Below are 21,013 nucleotides of genomic sequence, written 5' to 3'. Positions count from 1 at the left end.
TTATTAAATACCAACAGACTTCATAAATCAGAAATGGAGAGACTAACTAAAGTAGTTAGATATTAGGTATCTCAGTGTAGTTTAGTTTTTTTTTTTTTGTTTTCCCAGAAGATGTCAGCATTCTCTTTTTGGATGTTCTGAAAATAAAGAAATAAACCTAAAATACGTAATACACAGTAAGTATAAAAAGAGCTTAATGGAAAAATAACACATTAGTTATGTTATCTACACCAGATCTAACGTGAACACATTCTACAATGAATTCATTTTCAGAACTTGTTTTAACTGTTCTTGAGCTATTTCTACCCTGCAATGGTACAGTTTCTTGTCTATCTTACGTCTCTCAATAGATCGCACGTGTTTAAAACAGAAAGACAACATCTGACATTTTCTGAGCCAGAGCTTCCTTACTCCTAGCAGAAGGTGTTAGCACGAGTTCTCACCTGACTGTAACTGACACACTGCCATCTGGCTGACGGACACTGTACCACACCATCAATTTAAAAATAATGGTTTTTGAGGTTAAAATGGGGTGGGGAGAAAGGTCTGTTTTAGGATTGATGAAACAGATTAACAACAAACCTTGATTGTTATCATGTTTAAAGACAAGAACCCTTTGAAAATTCTAAGAAACCTACTCCCTCAATATTTTTATTTCACTTTCAAGACTAAATGACATTTCTTATTTCATACAAGTGACCACTGAACAACAGGGGTTTAAACTGCCCAAGTCCACTTACAGGAGGAATTCTGTCACTGAACACGTACGACAAGGTTCCGTGGTCCACGGCTGACTGACTGCAGAGCCTCACATTATACGTGGAGTACACGTGCAATGCACAGTTACACGTGGATTTGCCACTGCACGGAGGGCCGCTGCCCCTAACTTCTGCACTGATCGAGGGTCACTATATTAAGTTTCTCCTTGAGTTTGCAACATTGTCAGTACATTCTCTGTAGATGCAATAAAATAGAAACTTGCTCTAAATCTTAGACAGGTTTTCCTAAATTCTTCTCGTTGCCATAGTGATCAACTAGAATTAACTAAGATCTCTACCTATCTGCATCGTAAACCACTAGGGAAGATGTGCTAAACCTGAGACAGATGGAAAGACTGGCCTTCACACTCCACATAATGACAGTCATTTTATATAAACATTCAATGACATGATAGCCGTTAGTACCCTGCCCAGAAATTTCTTTGAACAAGCATCTGTTAAGTAACTCTGCCGGCCAGGGAATAGTTAGATGCAACAAAGGAAGTCCTATTTAAATAATCTCACATAAATACTTGCATAAAATTAAGAATCTATCACTAAAAATTGCCCATTAATTTATCTAAAGATTTAATATGTGCTCAGGCATGCCTCAGTGTGTGTGTGCATGTGAGGGATACCTTACTGTGCGGTGGGGTCTAAGGAGGGGTGTGGAAGGGAAGGGGGCAGTTGCAAAGCACACCAGGAATACTCCAGGGAAAAAAAAAATTAGTACATATATAAATTCCATTTTGACAGTCAAGTTTGAACTCTTCTTACAAACAACTTAAACTCACCTTTTCTGGAATGTTTTCAGTAACGATGTCCAAATGTGACAAAACTGATAAAAATGTACAAATGCTTGTTTTCAGGTTTTCTTCCCCCTGAAAAAAAAAAAAAAACAGATAAACAGAAGCGTCACTCAAGTCTGTGAGCCCGTGCACGTGAGGGCCCTGTGCTGGACGCTATGGGCCCCGGGACGTGAGGCCGTCCCTTTCTGACGCAGCTGTGACCTGGGTGGGGAGGCCGGAGCAAAAGCAAAGAAGGGAAAGTAAGGTCTGAGAGCCAAACGCCAGCTCACACAACACTCAACAGACACCACGAGGGGCTGACGGCTCAGCCGCGGAGGAAGTGGGGGAGCCAGGGTGCGGGCAGGGCAGACGAGGCGGGGCCTTCAGGATGGGGAGGCCTGGCTGGAAAGGCAGGGCGGGGTGGGGAGGAAAGGACAGGACGGGGGCAGGAGGCGGGGAACAGGTGAAAATAAGCGAGACGAACAGAGACACCGCAAATGGAGGCAAAGGCAGCAGTGTGGAGGGGGTGGCAGAGACAAGGCTCAAATTTTAAGTGGGATCTTGGAGACGCCTTCAGAAGCCATGATGAAAAGCTACTTAGAGTGTCAAACTGGAATTCAGAAACCTCCCCAACAATAGTGATTTGAAATTACACATTATTTTAATAATAAAAAGCTGATAGATGTCAGGTAGACTGGAAAAGGACTACAGACACTCCAGGACAGAAACTGCTCCAAAGGGCAAATCAGACATGAATTCCTTCACTTAACGAGTAGTTACTGAATGTCTTCCATGTACCAGTTACTGTGGCAGAAAGAGAGAAACAGAAACAGGCAAGGTTCCTGCCTTCATGGAGCTTAGTCTAGTGGGAAGGAAAGACACCACCAAACCAGACAACAAATGAGAATTCCTATTATCAAAGCACTGCTGATGTGCTGCAAAAAGCCACCCTAAGGGATCCGAACTACTCAGGGAGGTAAGTTCCTCCAAGAAAGGACACAAATGACACGTGAAGGAGCCACTGTGTAGACAAAGAGGAGAAAGACGAGCGTTTCGGGCAGAGGGCACAGCAGGAATGGCCTGAGAGCAAAAGGAGGAGGGGTCGGGAAAGGGGAGAGTGGGGCTCAGTCACCTGGGCGGTCCCCGTGAAGCAAGCTTCCTTCATGGTAATCAGGCCCCTCCCCATGGGGGGCTGCTGGGATGAGCCACGAGCCTGCAGGGTGCACTGAGAGGCTGGGTCAGTACCAGCACAGCAAGACTCAGCCTCCTGGGACTCTCATTCTCAGAGCCCTGCGCCACCAGAGAGAGAGGTCCAGCTCCCCGGCTGGTGACACGCAGAGACAGCGATGCCCGGCCACCACGGCTGTCCCCACTGCTGCTGCGGAGGTGACAAACACAGGGGGGAGTGCAGAAGTCACCCGCAAGTCCCAGCCCAGCAGAGACCACATGCAGACCTGCTCAGCCTGCCCCGGTCAGCCCAGTCAGGAAAAGCAGTAAGACTTCATTGTGGACACTGCCGGCCTTTGGAGTGTTCTAGCTACAGAAAACCGAGACAATCCGTGTGACTGAAGTGTGGGTGTGGGGGATGCACACAGGACTCAGGAGGGAGGAGGCAGGAGACCACGTAAGGCCCGCGGGCCAGTCTCAAGACTTTCGGTCCTTGTTCTGAGAGCAATGTCTTGAGCAGGTGGGTAACCTGATCCAAGGTCCATGGGGAAGAGTCTGCTCTGGTTGTGCCATGTGGACACGAGACTGAAAGGGGGGCAAACGTGGATCAGGTGGTCCAGTGAGGGAAGAGAGCAGGCATCACTGTGGCTTGGACCAAGGCACAATGTGGCGACAGACGACAGGTAGCGAGAAATATTCAAGGCCTGGTTGCGAATCAGACGCGCAGCGTGAAAAGTCCCATTTTCTGGTTTGTGCAACCGTGTAGATGGTGGTGCTGTTTGCCAGAGAAGGAAAAGGATCGAGTTTAAAGGAAAAAATAAGGTACGTAGTGTTTGACATTCAAGTTTTAGATGATTTACAAGCATTCAAGAAAGATGTCTAGAGCAGAGGTCAGCAAAGCTTTTCCGTCAAGGACCAAGCACTAAATAAAAGTGTGGCTGTGAGGTCCACGGCTCTGTCCACTGTCACTTGGGCACCAACTCAGCCACAGACGACACGGACGTGATGGGCATGGCTGCTGTGTCCCCATGAAACTCAGCCAGGCCCAGCTGGGCTGGAGCTGGCCAGCCCTGACTGAGCACTTAGCTCAAGGTGTCTCCTGAGAAAGTATAGGTGCTCCTATGTGGCGACTTCTATTTTCTCTAAGACATAAAAGTTAAGGTCATCTGCTTAGAATAAAGGAGGAAAAGGGCGTAGTGGACACTGATTGCCCTTTTTGGGGATATCTATTCTGAATCCCCTTCCAAAATCAGGGAATTCTTCTACCTTATAGGTCTAGTGAGAAGCTGGAAACGCCATATATTCATTTTCCCAGCCTCCCTGCAGCTAAAGAGAAGGCACCATGATCCAGAGACACCCACCCCAGTTGCTGGGCTGAGAACTCGTAACCTGGGGAGGCAGAGCCCGCAGAGAACCCCCCTCCACGCACTTGGCAGAGGGACAGAGCTCGGTCCCTGGTGGCCTGGCTCCATAGCCTGCCTGTGGCTGCAGGTCTGGAGCCCCACCTTGTTCCTGCCTGTTTTCCAAGCCGGATCCTGCAGTTTTCCAGGCATTGTGTAAGTTACCTAACTTCCTCCTTCTCCACTGTTGTTTTAAATCCCATTTGATTCAATCAGCATATGTTTTACTTGCTCACAGTGAAAAAACAGTGACTGGTGACCAAAGGAGACCAGATCTGCAAGCTCTTTATGAAAACTGAGAGACTGAGCTAAGGGGAAGCACTTGACAGAAGTGCCGGCGTTCCTGGGGACACACGAGCCAGGAAGGCATGGACCTCCATGTGGGCCAAGTTGCATTTCGTGGGAATTCCTGAGAGCAGACAAAACAAGCTAGATTAATAAAGCAGCAGATCTGAGAAGCAATTCAAGGAAAAATGACAAACTGTTTTTCGTAATCACAGAGACATGAAGAGGAAAAGGAAAGGCCAGGAGAGGAACCTTGGAACAGTGGAAAGAACGTGGCGTTTGACATTAAACAGACACTGAAGCAGAGCTTTGTCATTTCTTGGAGGTCACTTATCTCTCTGAACTTCAGTTCTTTCACTAAGTAGAATGTAAACCCCACCCTGTCTTTCAGGACAACCGTGAGGATGACGTGGCTATGCTCACTGTGACCGCAGGTTTCAGCCGAGGAGCCAGGGATGATGAAGGACAACACGGGGGAGCCAATTTTAGGGGGAGATACTGGCATCAATTTCGTGTTCTAGACGTTGAACTTGGACGTGATGATGAGAGAGAGCGCCAGGGAGGTGGCTGGAGGTGCAGGCAACCAGCGGAGAAGGGGCTGACAAGGCAGAGAGTGCAGAGAGAGAAGGACAGGGGGCTACTAGGTGTCTGTCAACATGAAAGGCTGGGTGCTGGTAAGAAAGATGAAGAGAAAGAAAAGGCTGTCTGCAGCTGCACAAGAAATCCCCAATGCACGATTTCCGGAGATGCAGCGGGCCACCATGGCTCAAGGAGAGCAAGAGGGAAAGGCAAAGATGCTCCCTCTGGAAGTTCAGTAGGAAAGAAAAGACGACTCTAGGATGATGGCCAGACGGAGGACAAGCCAAGAAGATAAGAGTGAAGAACTTTACTTTACAGGGTGAAGTCCCAGAAGGAAATACAAACAAGGACGCAGATGTGGATGTGAAAACGAGAACAACAATTTTTCCCCCTGGAACAGGAAGGAAGAAACAGAAAGAGACAGTTTGCGGGTGGCGTCTCCAACAGGAAGCCTGCAACTGTAAACTCTACAACTAATCTTAGTGTCGATTTCTTAAAAATGATTTTCAAGATATAAGGAGCTTTGGGCAGTAGGGAGCCAGAGGTGTGAGTGGGGGCACAGATGAAGTAAGAGTGGGAGTGAACTGGTATTTGCTTTCAGCTGGGTGATAGGGGCGCCCTTCTACTCTCTCTGCTTTGGGTATATTGGAAATTTCCCTATGAAGAAATTCTTTAAAATGTAAGGAAAGCATTAATTTCTCATCATTCTTCTTTCTAAGATCAAACAAAGACACTGCCTGGTAAATAAGACTATAGAAGGCACCTATTTTCCTTACTTCTTAAAAACAGAAGCCTTTTTCATCTTTGTTTTGTTGGAATAGAAGAGCTCTCAAATCAAAATTATGCTATACTCAAGATAAATGCCAGGAATTTCTGTCTCCTAAATTAATTCAAATCCTGCAAAACACAATTTAGTATGTCAGTACATTATGGGCAGGGCAATTGACAGTCAAAAAACAACTATTAAAGTGAACAATCCCCCAACATAGCCAAAATCTTTTCTTACTTAAAAAAAAAGAAAAAAAGAAAGAAAAATCTCCTTTACTTACATAAGAAAAACAGTCCCAGAACTTCAGAAGAAACTGGGGGAATTTATGAAGAATCAGTATAATAATCCATTCTATAAAATATTTTATAGATGCTTGATTATTGATGAAGCCAGCCTGGAAAATCCTGTCGATAATTCTATTCAAGAAATTCTGAGAAAAATAAAGTTCACAAATTAAACTGTTATGGTTATTAATTTTTTTGATTTTAATTTTTATTGAGCTATATTTAACATATAATGTGTAACTTCAAGGTACACATTGATTTGGTACATTTATATATTACAGTATGACTACCACTTCAGCAGCATTAGCTAACACCAATATCACATCATATAATCATTTCCTTTTTGTGGTGGGAAAAATTAAAATCTAGTCTGTTAGCAACTTTGAAAATGGTTATTAATTTTAATAGTCACTATTAAAAGCAGAACAAAGCTTTATTGTGGCATATGAGACTTTTAAAAAATATTACAATAAAATATTGAAGGAAAAATATTACCTGGGGCCATGTAAATCAGTTTCCAGTTTACTTCTACAGTACCTAATTGCCTTAGTATTTTTCCTATTAAGAACAAAAACTTCTGAATAACTTCAATTTTAAGAACTGAAGTATAAATTTTAAGCAGATTACTTCCTCAGTTTTAAAGTAGCCCATGACACTTTCTACTAAACAGTTTACTCATGTGAAAACATCGTGCTTAAAGGTACAAACATAGTAAATACTATACCTGGTCAAATCTGGGGAAAAGTACAAGCAGGGTCTGCCATATCCGGTTTTTCACTCTGTGTTGCTGAGAATTCACATAGTATCGAGTTCTAGACTTGGACACCAACTCATCCTGGGGGCAGTGAGACCAATATTAAATTACCTTCTGATTCTGTGATTAATGAAAACAAAACCAACGACAACTTCAAATTTAAAAGGTTTGAACAGGGCATAGGAGCCTGTTAGCCTCCAGGAGGCAGAAGGATAAGAAAGACACTTTCTGATGATACTTCATTCTTTTTTAATTGAAGTATAGTCAGTTTACAATATTAGGTTAGTTTCTGGTGTACAGCAAAGTTACTCAGTTGTGTGTGTGTGTGTATGTATATATATATATATATTATTCTCTTTCATATTTTCATTATAGGTTATTACAAGGTATGAACATAAGCTCCCTGTGCTGTACAGTGGGACCTTGTTGTTTACCTGTTTTATACACAGTAGTGTGTGTCTGTTAATCCTGAAAGCCCAATTTAGCCCTCTCCCCGCCTCTTCCCCTCTGGTAACCGTAAGTTTGTTTTCTGTGTCTGTGAGTCTGCTTCTATTTTATAAATAAGTTTGATGATACTTTCTTTGGTTTCCTTTCAAAACAATGATTTAGCTGCTTTTGTTTAATTTATCTGCTTTTAAAATTAGAAAAGGAACCAGAAAGCTGTACTGAATACAAACAGTACTTGGAAATACACTTCTGCTTCCTGTGCCCAGCTGAGGGGGGGATGAGAGTCACAGGGGGAGAGGGCACAGTTCACATACATCACGGTGCGCCCTAAGACCCTGCTCCTTCCATATGCCTATGACTGTAAGTCTGGGATAAGGCACCTGAAATTTGATGTCAATACCCTTAAGACAGGAGCACCCGGCATGCGGATGGCGCACTGCCATCACCAGACACCAGAGGCGGCAGCACTGAGTTCCCACGTGAGCAGGGCTCTCCCTTGCTTTCCTGGTCTGCGCTGTCCAAATTCACCCAAATGCCAGATTTACTTCTGTCACATGACTGCTAGTGCTTTAGCTGCTAAGTAAGATCACACTAAAGAGAGAATTAACATTTTCAAATGTGCTCAAGATGAAAACTTCATCCACCACCTCCCAATGAATTTTCATCTAATGCAGATAATTCTCATCTACTTTGTAAATTCTGTGATCTTTCTTCTTCCGTCATCCCAAATTGTACATCTGAATGTATATTAAATTTTATGACAGCTAAGTTAATAAAGATTTTAATGACTCTTGACAATGATGGAAATCTCATAACTTCCTCTACTATCAACCTTTCTTTTGGGAAGTTTCTTTCGATAGAGGTTGTTTTAGGATTCATGTACTGCTTCGCCTCAATGCAGCTAAAACCAAAATCGCGAGGGCAGATCCCATCTGCACTCAGGTCCAGCACTTTGACTCCAGTAAACCTGCCATCAGGGCCTCACTGGAGTCACTGTCCTAACTGGGAAGTGCTGAAATTCCCCTTTCAGCTCAAAATCTTCTGTCCCTTTACCAGTCTAGCAGCATTCTCTAGTTTTTCATGTGCCTCCTGCCCAACCTGGACCCCAAAATAATCTCCACAAGATCTTCAAGAGCACATTCAACTCTTCTCACTACAACCTCAAACCATTTGCAAATTCCCCACTTTTGTATGAACCCTGTAGCCTTAGATTCTCTGCCTCTACTTTCTTTTTTTTACTGAAGTGTAGTCAGTTTACAATGTTGTCTCAACTTCTGGTGTACAGCACAGTGCTTGTGACACATGAATTTACATATATTCGTTTCCATGTTCTTTTTCATCGTTAGGCTACTACAAGATATTGACTATAGTCCTCTGTGCTGCACAATATAAACGTGCTCATCTATTTCTCTGGCCCTACTTTCAAGTTGCCCCAGCGGACGTCACTAACACGCGTCCCAACTTTCGAGGAGCCCTCCCTGCAGCCAGAGCGCCTCAGGGTCCCCCTGAAGGCTGGTCAGAACACACAGGGCTGGGCCCTACCCTGCATCCAATTCAGTAGACTGGGACAGGGCCTAGGAGTCTGCATTTCCGAGTTCCCTGGTGATGCTGCTGCTGCTGGTCCATAGGACATGCTTCAGGAATTACTGTGCTGGACAACCATTCCAGGCAGCACCCTCCTCATCTGGCCCTGGGACACCATCCTCTCTGGTACCGTCCCGCCTCACTGACAGTTCACCCAGAGATCAGCCAATGTCAAGTACGCGAGAGGCCCTCTCTGACCCTCTATCTAAACAGTTACCCCTCCCTCCTTATTCTGCTTTACTTTTCTTCCGAATACTCCTCCAGTTTATACTACACAGCAACACACAAGATAACATGCATTCGTGTTTTACCCGATGGAGTACCCCGCTGCTTCAAATCCTACTTACCCTTCAGGAAACCAGTAAAACACTGTTACCTCTAAGATGTCTCCCCTGATTCCAACAGTGCAAAGGAAGGAGTTCTTGCATTAAAAAAAAAAAAAAGGTCCTAGGTTTCCTGTAATGAGCTGATCTGCCTCCTTCAGAAACAAATGTACCATAAGCACTTCTCTTTCCACACAGGTGGCTTCAGTGGGTTCCGTGGTCATCAGCTCTTCAGTGGGTTCCGTGGCCATCAGCTCCACCCCAGGGCCCACCCCAGAGTTTAGAAAGCAGACCAAGCAACACATCTACCCTGGCTGCTAATTCAGAATGAGCACTATATTCGACCGTGCCCTTTTCTCCCCGCCTTGATTTAGGAACATGTTCTTCAGACAGTGTGACGTTCACTTACAAACGCTTTCGCAGGCTCAACAAAATCCATTCTTCCCATTACGCCACTTCCTAATTGTTGACCTTTTCATTCCTTTCCTTACAGAAAAGGATGTATGGATATAACATACGAAATATAATTGGTTCTAACTGGTATGGGAAAATATACAGGGTGAAGTTTAGCTAGCGTAGAGAAAACACTGTTCTCTAAAACCAAACAAGTTGGACAATTACTAACCAAGAGTTAACTGAAAACATGGAACATAAACCCCATTTCTTTCTTGACGGAAAATACTTAGAAATACACGTTGTGTCAATAGAGGGAGTAACTGCTGGATTTTAACTTGTTAACTATACAAAAACCAAGATACTTTAAAGTAAAATAAAGTATATTTACTTTATCTAATAGCTTGATTGCAAGATCTTCCATGAACAACTTATGAGACATATTTGAGCCATCTAATAAACACAGGAATTTGATGGCACAAATTCTCACATAATGGTCCTCTCTTTTAGTACTGAAAAATATAAAATGATAGATAACATTAATACATTTTCAAAGTAAAATGTACGTTAAATATTAGTTTCAAAATATCAAAGCTTTCCAAAGTTTTCTAAAAATAAGTAGCTTCATATTTAATGACAATGCTTTTTAATTCAGGATAGACAGGGAAAGACAACAAATATTATCAAAAGGCGAGCCTGGCGGCAAGGTAGGGTATAGCTCAATTGGTAAGAGTGCCTGCTTAGCATGCACCAGGTCCTGGGTTCAATCCCCAGTACCTCCAGTAAGTAAATAAATAAACCTAATCACCTACCCTCTCAAAAAAAAAATGGAGAACCTGTACAGAAACTCTGAATGAGCACAAATTCAACTAGACACCTGAGAAAACGATGCAGACTACTGATACTGGGTTGGTAATATCTGTGGACAAGACAGATCATATGAAACTGTTCCTGGAAGAGGACCACAGACACCTATTTGCTCAGGACGAGCTCAAACACATGTTTTCTAAGTGAGGGGCAGACTCAGGGAGCACTGTGTGCACTGAGCATCCTAGCATTTCCAGTACCCAAATGTGGACAGATCAATTAAGTGAAATTCTTCATAAGCATTTCCAAAGTTCATTACAATTGTTATAATGTGAATAAATGTTATTTGAATTTCACAATAAAACATCTGTCTAGTAGAAATCAAAATATTTTGGAACTGTCAACTAAGAAATCTCACTTACTGCTATACTAAGCCAGCCAAGAAAATAAAAAATCAATTAAAACAATTAACAATGATAACAGTATATATTTAATGAAGAGAGGGAGATGATTTAAAACATAGCTATGACTCTTAGGATAATAAACACTTTATGATAGCTAGACACAATGATCATTTCTTGTCCTAAACTCTAAAATCAAAGTGAATCATGACAACACTATTAACTTCTTCATAAACACCTACACACACAAGTTCCTGAAAATTATGTGACAAAATAAAACTTTTTAAAAAGCTACAAAAAAATTAATTCAGCACTTGGAGAAGAATAGGCTTATCCCAGGAACCAAAACTCCAGGGCCTGTTACAACAATAATCTTATTTTTGTGCAAGTATAGTGACTTGTGAATTTTAGCCAAAAAATAAAGTATGTGTGCTGATGATCACCCCTCCGCCCCCAAAAAGAAGAGGGTTAGGGATTTTATGTCCCCCACTGTTATTTCCTTATTTATGCTGGATTTTGCACTACACTTTTTTTTTTTAACTTTTATCAAATGTTAGTAAATAATGACAGGTCTGAAGAAAATGTATTAGCGAGGAGATAAAATTTCTAACACACTTTAGAAGCCTCATTCAATATCTCATACAGAATGTCTCTCATATGATGTTGTATTTTGAATGTTCCAGTGATACCAAGGCACGGGAGACCCACCAGACTTACTTTTCAATAACAATGTTTGCTGCACAATTGTGTCCAAGATTTTCTATGAAGGTCTGTACGTCCTGAATAAGTCTTTCCATAAAAAAACATGTGACAAAGAACAGTAAGTTTCAGACAGAAAAAAATTAAAGCCCCAAATTAAAAGTTAACTAATATTCTTCTAATGGAAAGCCTTAAAATAAAGAGAATTCTGCCCAAGCAGATACGTAAGTTCAAGTCTTGAGAGGCTGAAGTAATGGCATCCTTTACCTCTGATCACGCCGGAACACTGTTCCAAATATACACGCCTCGAGGACAAGTTCGCTGTAATTTTTAGCACTTGATAAAGACCCTTGGGATACATTTGAAGCAGAAACTATCCAAGATTTGCAGCAGTAAGTTATCAGTATATTGAAAACTCCAGTTTTTATAGCAGACATTTCAATTATCTTATACATAATCTGGAATGAAACACAATAGTTATCTTCTCCTTTGACTAATTTAGCTTTTTAAAAAAAAACTTCGTGTTGCTAAAAAATGTTATTTGAATGGCTGTGAATGATAGTTTCAATGTAACCATAGTCTAAAAGATGAAAAATTCTTTATCTTTAGAATTTTGCAAGATGATAAACAATCACTGAATGCTAATTTTCACTTCTTAATAATAAAAATAAATAAATTTTTACTCATAGTGATATTCACCCAGAACTCTCCCAGAGAAACAACTGCCTAAAGTAATAGAATGAAAGGGAGAAAAAACCCTCGCCCTTTCCATTTGCAATTTTCTTTGCAATTGCCAGTGGCCTCCCTTTCCTGAGTCAGCAGAGACCAATCTCCAAGTGTGGACCATGCGGCAGGAAAGGAAACAGGTGATGCAGGGGCAGCCGGGAAATAAATGGGTTTGTTTTCCGTTTCCCCCTTGGAAGGAGTGTATGCGAGTCCTGAGGCATGATGTAACATCATGTCATGTTCTCTACTACGCATCAGTGATTATAAAGGCAAATGCCTCCAGAAACCAGAAAGACCTTGATACAGTTGTATACAGAGAAATAGTTCTTTGTACAAGAAAAGCAGCAGCACAAATGCACTGACAAGCGCCCCTGGCATTTGTGTCCAGGGTACTGGAGGAATCGTGCCACAGTTTGGTGTGGGGTGGAGGGAGCAGTAGAAAGTGTGTGCCCCCCTGGATGGACCAGTGCCTGTTCGACGCCGAGCCACTGCTATCATGGAGGAATGACCAGGGCTGCCAGATCATCGAGTTTCCCACGAGAAGGGGAAAGACAGATTTTCATGCAAATTTCCCAATTCTCAAAAGCAGGCAACTAATGCAAAAGTTTTTAATTTGATTATATGAACCGAATATGTTTGTAAGGCAGGTGTGGTTCATGGGCTACCATTTCGCACCTACTCTTTCACATCTAACAGATTTTCTTGTCCTTACTCATGACACTGAAGAAGGTTTGGAATATTTACTGACTGAATAAATAAATTACAACAAATCAAATACGTAGTCACACATATAGCTCTGTTCTTCTTCATGCACTACAGGTCACACAAATTAAAATAAAAACAAAAAGTTACCTCTTTTTCTAAAGTAACCAAATGCATAAAAACAGAAAGAACATATTTGCAAGGGGCTGGGGGTGGGGAAGAAGGGGACTTGTTTAACGGGTACAGAGTTTCAGTTCCACAAAGATGAAAAAGCTCTGGAGATCACAACAATGTGAATATAGTTAACAGGACTGAACAGCTCACCTAAAAATGGTTAAGATGCTAAATCTTACATTATGTGCTTTTTAATTCCAATTTTTTAAAAAGTTACCTCTTTTATTTTGAAATATGCTTGGCCCTTGATTTTCGCAGCAATGGTAAGAACTTTGGTATCAAAAACGAACTGAACAAAAGCTTTCAAATTAGACCAGAATATCAGCTGAGTGTTGCTTAAAGAAGATATGATTTTCCAAGCCAGGTCAAAAGACTCTATGCAGAGTGATTCACAGGAGGTCAGAAGCTGGTAGGAAAAAAAAAAGAAAGAAAGAAAGAAAGAAAGAAAAAAAGAAATACATAATTATCACAATTTCAGAATCAGATGTCTGTTCCTATGGTTATTCTTCAATTCATGTCTCCCTGTGTCTTTCTTACCTTCGGAACCAAAATTTTCATGCAATGGAACACAGGTAAAACTTGATCAGAAGGAAGAATTGTGAGGGCTTCCAGTGCAGACTGCAAAGTCCTTTCTGGCATCTGAACAGCAGGCAGAATGGGTTCCAGAATTTCACCCTCTGAGGTTGGTATAAGGGTGTGATATTTTTTCAACAAGAAGGAGAGGCAGACCCACCGATCATGAATATATTGTGCAACTATTTTCCCCCATCCTTGAGAAGATGATGATTCTTCAGAAAAACTGAGACAAAAAATAAAGTCACTACTCCATCCTTCCTTAAGTCTGTTTCAGTGTCTTTTGTATGTAGTAAACTATCCTTATAAGGGGAGAAATTAAAGTCATTATTAAATGTTGTCTCCCAAAAAACAAGGAAACCACATAAACCTCCAATCTCTAACTACCCTGAAAGTAGCTATTTTTCACTCATTTTAAGTGATTCACTGATAACTAAATGCAGAAAAGCGAATGGGTTCCCAGTGACAGAGACAAAGAATGCAACAATACATTATCTTCCCAAACGCAGCCTCACCTCTAAGCTTCCACGCCCCTCTAAGTGAGCCAGGCATTCACTAACTCTCCCAATGACTCAAACAAAAACGCATCTTTTTTTTTTTGGAGGGGGTACATAATTAGGTCTGTTTATTTATTTAATGGAGGTATTGGGGACTGAACCCAGGACCTTGTATATGCTAAGCACATGCTCTACCACTGAGCTGTACCCACCCTGCAAAGTACATTTTTAAACATTAGCAAAAAGATGCCTTTTGCGTACATATGCCCCCTCCTCCGCTGGCTGGTGAACACACCTGCTCTCTCCATCAGTGCGGGGCTTCTGCAGAGTCTGATTGAGCGGAAGAGAGCAGAGAAGCCTCTCCATGGGTCCAGCATCCAGAGAGTCCAGCTGTAGTTCTGGCTTCTGGTCAGTGGCCTCACAGACCATGGCCAAGGAGGCCATACTGACGACTCCCTGAATCTGCCTGCCGAGCGTCGGCTCCTGAGGAGGAAACGGACGATGTGTCAGGTCCTCACCAGGAAGGGCCTGAGTCCCCGTCTGCGGGAACCTCACGCCCTCCCCTCCCTCCTCCAGCCTGCTACGCCACCAGGTGGAGGAGAAGGAAATTTGACACACGCTGTTTAGTTTTACTGTTTCTGTACAGGTTGGTGGCAAACAAACTTAGAGTGGCAATGACTTTAAGCAGTTCAGACTAAAGACAATTTGGATACAACTTTCCTATGAGTGAGTCTTATTTTAACTGTTTGGCTGAAGTATTTTTTAAAAAAGAGACTCCTGGTATACCCACAGACACCTCCTTCAGTCAGCCTGTGCTGCTTCTGGAGATGTGACACCGCTGGGACCACGAACCGCAGGGCCCAGGGCTGAATCCTGCCTCTGCACTTTCCAGCTGTCCGACTGTGGACACACTACACCTTAGTTTTCTCATCTGCAAAATGGGAGACAGTAATAGAACCCACTTCACAGGATAACTGTGAGGGTTAGATAAGTGGGTTATTTCACATACAGCACTGGTAGCTCTACAAGAAGGAGCACAAAGGAAGGAAAGGGGACAGCCTAGCTTCGTGCTTAGATCATCATCTCCAACCAAGGGGCCAGGAGCGCAGGCAAGAACCCAGATGGAGGAAACAGCTTGCCCAGGAGACCAAAGCCCTTTTTCCAAATACTGCCAACCAGTGTGTCTCCATGGAGGGGAGCCTTTTATTACTTCCCTGTAGCTTCCCTCACCCTGCCAAAGTAAACCAGGCATCTCTGCAAGACGAATTTTACTTAGCAATGCCATCAACACAGGAAATAAAATTCAGTGTTACTTTTGAGCCAGTATGGTTCCTATTAACCTTAATGTAACTCAGTGAATCACTAAATAAAGCAAGCTTAAGAATCACTGTGGTGTGGTTCATGATTCTGGTCCACATTTGAAAATCACAATGTCCTGCCCTAGCACTGATGTAACACTAACATGCAGTAGACAGGATGCTGGAATGCTCATCAGTCTTCCTTATAATTTTCTTTTAGGACATTTCCTGAAAACTACTTTAAAAAAATCAGATTATTAAGGCAACCAAGTCGCTATTTAAATTAGCAGCCTGGACTAGAGTATGATTCAGCTCAACTTTTTAAAACTCTCAACATGTGTTAAGTGAAGACAGCTAACATTTACTGAAGACTTTCTACGTGCCAGGGATTGTCCTAAAGTTTTGACATACGTGAGTTTGCTTTAATTCTCACTATCAGCCCTCTAACCCTCATTTTGCAGGTGCAGTCCATGAGGCACAGAGGGGCTAATTAATTTCCCCAAGGTCACACAGCTAGCAAGGATAAAGCCAGGATTCACATCAGGAAGTCTAACTCCAAAGCCTGTGCTCATAACCACTACACCTTATTATATCATGTTTAAGAAACACTTTTAGGTACTAAAATCAAGTGGAGAATACACATACACGTAAATTATTCCAAAGACAAGATGAAAATAAATGCAAAAAGGGACGCATAAAGAGCAATAGATAAATGAAGGAAAGAATGAGGCACTGATTCCAGGAGGCCTTCAAGAGAAAATGTAATTTGGGTTGGGACGTAGAGGGAGGACCAGACACCAACACATGTGCACTGAGAGAGCGCTCGTGGAAGGACTGGACGGGACAGAAGCCCAGATGAGGGAGGACATGGCATGTGCCTGTGATCTTGAAGTCCCACACTGGGGCCAAGAGTGACTGCAGCCCAGGGGGCTCTGTGGGAAGGCAGAGGAAAGGCCAGGGATGACTGGACTTGGGGAGGGTGGGTGGAAGCCAAGGACAGAGGGCTCTGGACACCAGACCGGTGAATGTGGACACATTGAAACGTCCCTTCCTGGCATCCGGGCCAAACACCTAGTGAAATTCCACTATCTGTATCTAAATGATTTTATGGTTGAGGTCATCACACCTAATATTATAATAGGAGTCCCAGTCCGTCATCCAATATTATAAACAAAGGGTATTATTTTAAAAATTGAATTTCAGCAGGTACCCTTTATGTTATCAAAATATGGTTTATTGGTCAAATACGTATTCCATGTGCACCTCATTCAACCTAAGTGCAAGCCCTGAAGTGGAGAAGATTACCTGTCCACTGTTCATCTCCTGAAGATGCCGCACGGATGCATTTTTCAAAGGAGAAATAACTCTCCAAATAGGGTTACCTCTTTTCCAGCCAACCTTCAGATGGAGATTTATGAGCTCAGTTAATACCGTCAGGTATAAACGGCAACGGTCCAGATCTGAAATCTAAGACACAAAATAAAATGTTTAGTAAGCAGGGTCCATGGTTTTCACAAAACTAGGAAAGTTCAGGAAGGAAATAAATCAGTTTATTAAAAGTACCCAGCGAAGACATGGACAAGAGGAAAAGTCATCTCCTCCAAGAAGCCTTCCATCACCTCCCCAGGTGGAGCTGAGCACGTCCTCCTCTGCACTCACACGGTGTGTCTGTGTTCAGCACCTCAGAGCTAGTAAGTGAGAGGGGCAGAATGAAACACAGGCCTTTACCTGGCAGGAATGGGTTCCGCCCAGCTCCACCGCTCACCAGCTCTGGGACCGGTGCAAGTTACCTAACATCTTTGGGCCTCAGATTCCTCATCTGTAAAACGGGGAGGGCAGTATCCCAACACGTGGTTTTTGGAAGAATTAAGTGAGAGCGTGCCGGGCGCAGGTGAGATGCCCTAGACAGGAGAGAAGGGGAAGGGAACGACCAGGGCCACGCCGGAAAAACTCCGACTCCCCGGGCTACAGAGGAGAGAATGGACGGGTCCCGGGAGTAACGGTCAGAGAGCTGGGCAACGGCAGGAGGTGATGATGTCACAGTCGCTGGCATGTCCAGGACAAGCGTCCAATGTGCCTACTGGGGCTGAGGGATCAAGAAAGACGGAGTCTGAAAAGTCTCGGCCAGCTGTAAGACAAAGGAGGCCCCGACAACTTCAGAGTCAGCTATTTCTGAATGGAGCTGAGGGGCCTGTCTACAGATTAGTTCACAAAGAGAAGGACACAGCGTGCCAGGAGGAACTGCGAGAGGGTTCTTGTGAGACGAGGGGCTCTTAGAGCAGTTTCAATGCTCATGAAAGGAGTCCAGGAGGAAAGAGAGGTTAAAAACACCAGAAAAAGAGGATGGCCAGTGGGGTAAAGTCCTCAGGAAAATGGAAGAGGACGGAAGCCAGACTGCCCTCCTCTGCAGAGACAAAGGGAGGCAAGGTGGACGCAGGTGCGGGGGCAGGTGTGCAGGCACTGGACAGTATGAAACAAATGACTCAGCCACGGCTGTGGTCTCCTCTGTGAGTAAAGGGCTGAGGCAGCCTGCGCTGCAGGGGACGGTGCATCTCACCCCAATGCATGGCCTCACAGTGGTGGCTTGAAATCAGCCACAGAAATGGATAAACACTACAAATCAGGGCTTTCCCCGACCTGAGAGCCAGCTGTCAAATACTGACCATCATGCTGCTGAGGTGAGGCAAACTGAATGTGAGGTTAGGGAAGAGACTTTAATTTAACTCTAATAAGCTACCGAACAAATGTACTTAACTGGGAGTTCTAGTAACTCACTAGAGAGTGAATTTTTCAAAATAATTTTAAACTGTCATATACTGCTTTTACTTTTTGAAATCTTTGCATCTAGAAGACCTAGACAAGCATTTCTCCAATGAAGATATACAAACGGCCAATAGACATATGAAAAAATGCCTAATATCACTAATTATCAGAGAAATGCAAATCAAAACTACAATGAAGTATCAACTCACACCAGTCAGAATGGCCATCATTCAAAAGTCTACAAATGATAAATGCTGGAGAGGGTGTGGGGAAAAGGGTACCCTCCTACACTGCTGGTGAGAATGTAGTTTGGTGCAGCCACTATGGAGAAAAGTATGGAGATTCCTCAAAAAACTAAAAACAGACTTGCCATATGACCCAGCAATCCCACCTCTGTGTATAAATCTGGGGGGGAACTCCTAATGTGAAAAGATACATGCACCCCAGTGTTCATAGCAGCACTATATACAATAGCCAAGACATGGAAGCAACCTAAATGTCCACAGACAGATGACTGGATAAAGAAGCTGTGGTATAGTTATACAATGGAATATTACTCTGCCAATAAAAAAGAATAAAATAATGTCATTTGCAGCAACATGGATGGACCTAGAGATTGTCTTTCTAAGTGAAATAAGCCAGAATGAGAAAGGAAAATACCATATGCTATCACTCTTGGGAGTTTGAGATTTGCAAATATTAGCCACTATATATAAAAATAGATTTTAAAAAATTTCTTCTGTATAGCACAGGGAACTATGCTCAATATCCTGTAATAACCTTTAATGGAAAAAAAATATGAAAATGAATATATGTATGTATATGCAAGACTGGGATATTGTGCTATACACCAGAAACTGATATATTGTAATTGACTGTAATTCAATAAAAAATAATAATAAAATAAAATCTTTGCATCTAAAAGATAAAATCACATTAACATTTCCCTTTTTAAAGCTATTTTTAGCTTCAAATTCCAAACAAACAGAAACATTTATGTCATATAATGGGTACACAGAAGTTCATTATATTTCTTCTGTGTATGTCTGAAAATTTCCATAATAAAAAGGTAAAGCAATACTGATAATAATAAGTGATACTGGAGCAAAACAAAAAAAATTATTTCTTTATTAAATCCTTTCTTGGAAATTTAGGTATACTGTTAACCATTGTTTACTCAGTACCTCCATTAAAAAAAGCAAACAAGAAACAATTGTTTAATAAGGAAAATGCTAAAAACCTCCCCAGTCCAGGAGGTTTCTCTTGCCTTCCTATCACAGTATCTCAAGTCTTTTACTATAAAACTTGTCTTTTTATATTTTCACACCTGCTTATCAGCTATCAAACAAATGTCCTTAACTGGATAGTCTAATAAAAGTTCTTAAAGTAAGTATATTGTCTCACTCTATTGACAATCTAATGATTCTAACTGCCTCAACGTTTGTCTCTAGAGATTTCAACTTCCCCCCAAATAAATTAAGAGTAATAGGCATTTGTAAAAATTTGTATTTTCAAAATATTCTTGAAGGGAGAAAACTTTATTAATTTTTTCAGATGTCCTAGAAAGAACACATTAAGTGGAACAGAGACAGAGAAGACAGCTACCTTCACAGAGCAACTTCTTTGCCTCAGACTGGTTGTTCTCAGCTCTAACTGCATTTCAGAATCACACACAGAGCTTAAACCGTATGTGTACTGAAACCTGGTCCCATCCCCCAAACCTGCCAAATTAGAACTTCTGGACCCTGGGACCAATGAGCACTGAATATGCTAAGTATTTCAAATATCTTACACCATCTGAAACTCTCTAAGCCCTGGGAAGCAGATGTATTATCTCCACTTTACAGATGAGAAAACTGAGGCTCAGAAAAGCCACACAACTTTACCGAGGTCACAGTTATCGGAACTAGGACACTTCAAAGCTTAAAATTTTTCTGCTCCCTAAGTCCACTTTTCAAGAAACTATTACATTAAAGTAATTTTTAATTTAATACAGTGTCTGCCAGTCAATAATCACTCAAATACCGATGAAAAGACTGAAAGTTACTCCAATAAATACTTACACTATTTAGTTCATTCATAGTAAGTCTTCTGAGAATAAATTCAGAAATGCTCTCTGAGGTGGACAAGATAAAGTTCTGAAGAAGGGTAAACACCTCATCTGTATGGGGGAAAAAAAAGCATGCAACTAAAATGATAGAAATAAGTTATTTGGTACAAACTAGACCAGATATTCTAGTAAAAGTTCAACTACGTTAAGCATATGTGTGCGTAACTTACCAAAAATGAATTCTAATATTAGCCACTAATATGGGGAAATCTATAACTGATCTTAAAAATCATTTAGGAGTTTTAGTTCTGGGCATGATGAAACAGGGACATGCCACCCTCTCTCACTGAACACAGATACAAAACCTGGCCAGAATATTTGAAACAGCCATTTGAAGACTCTGAAAGGCAAAAAGCAGCAGATGGATTCAGGCAGATGTAACTGGGAAGAGCAGTGAGTTTTTGCGGTCCTGCTGCAGACTGGAACCAGATGTCAGAGCAGTCAAGAAAGCGTGCAGCAGAATGGGCCCCAACTTTCTGGGCAGGGAATGAAAAAGGAAAATCCCAGAGAACCAGACAGTGAGTCCTTAGAAGATGCCAGAGACAGAGGTGCTCAGGAAAACGGTCCCAGCAAGTGGTTTATGAAGTGCTGGGCTCACCTGAGCTGCTCTGCTGGTATATAAGGCTCAGCACATCACAGACTTTGGGACCTGACCTCACGGAGACAACTGTGCAGGTCCCAGCCTGGCCACTGGATGGAACACCTGGGGCGCAGGTCAAGACAGCACCGCAG

At 42.3% G+C, this 21,013-nt stretch overlaps 1 protein-coding gene across 5 annotated transcripts in view; it reads right to left on the bottom strand.

Annotated features, from left to right (window-relative positions):
• TARBP1 (tRNA guanosine 2 -O-methyltransferase TARBP1) overlaps positions 1-21,013 on the bottom strand; it is a 60,853-nt gene that overhangs the window by 12,462 nt on the left and 27,378 nt on the right. For 4 of the 5 annotated variants that reach the window (XR_012509904.1, XR_012509903.1, XM_074373134.1 and 1 more), the window contains exons 13-23: positions 20,235-20,332; positions 16,714-16,875; positions 14,406-14,593; positions 13,578-13,839; positions 13,258-13,446; positions 11,706-11,896; positions 11,457-11,528; positions 9,923-10,043; positions 6,755-6,865; positions 6,027-6,176; positions 1,553-1,639 (exon numbers count right to left, since the gene is read on the bottom strand). Coding sequence is in view for 3 of the 5 variants with exons in the window: in XM_074373134.1 (XP_074229235.1) it covers positions 1,553-1,639; positions 6,027-6,176; positions 6,755-6,865; positions 9,923-10,043; positions 11,457-11,528; positions 11,706-11,896; positions 13,258-13,446; positions 13,578-13,839; positions 14,406-14,593; positions 16,714-16,875; positions 20,235-20,332 (1,631 nt within the window). In the remaining 2 variants the exon portion in view is untranslated. The remainder of the gene's footprint in view (positions 1-1,552; positions 1,640-6,026; positions 6,177-6,754; positions 6,866-9,922; positions 10,044-11,456; positions 11,529-11,705; positions 11,897-13,257; positions 13,447-13,577; positions 13,840-14,405; positions 14,594-16,713; positions 16,876-20,234; positions 20,333-21,013) is intronic. The other variant, XM_074373135.1, reaches the window with a different exon arrangement.

Source organism: Camelus bactrianus, chromosome 11, assembly GCF_048773025.1.
Source record: "Camelus bactrianus isolate YW-2024 breed Bactrian camel chromosome 11, ASM4877302v1, whole genome shotgun sequence".
In the NCBI taxonomy this organism is placed as follows: Eukaryota; Metazoa; Chordata; class Mammalia; order Artiodactyla; family Camelidae; genus Camelus; species Camelus bactrianus.
Note: the sequence above shows the minus strand (reverse complement) of the source record. Positions and strands in the feature narration are given on the sequence as shown.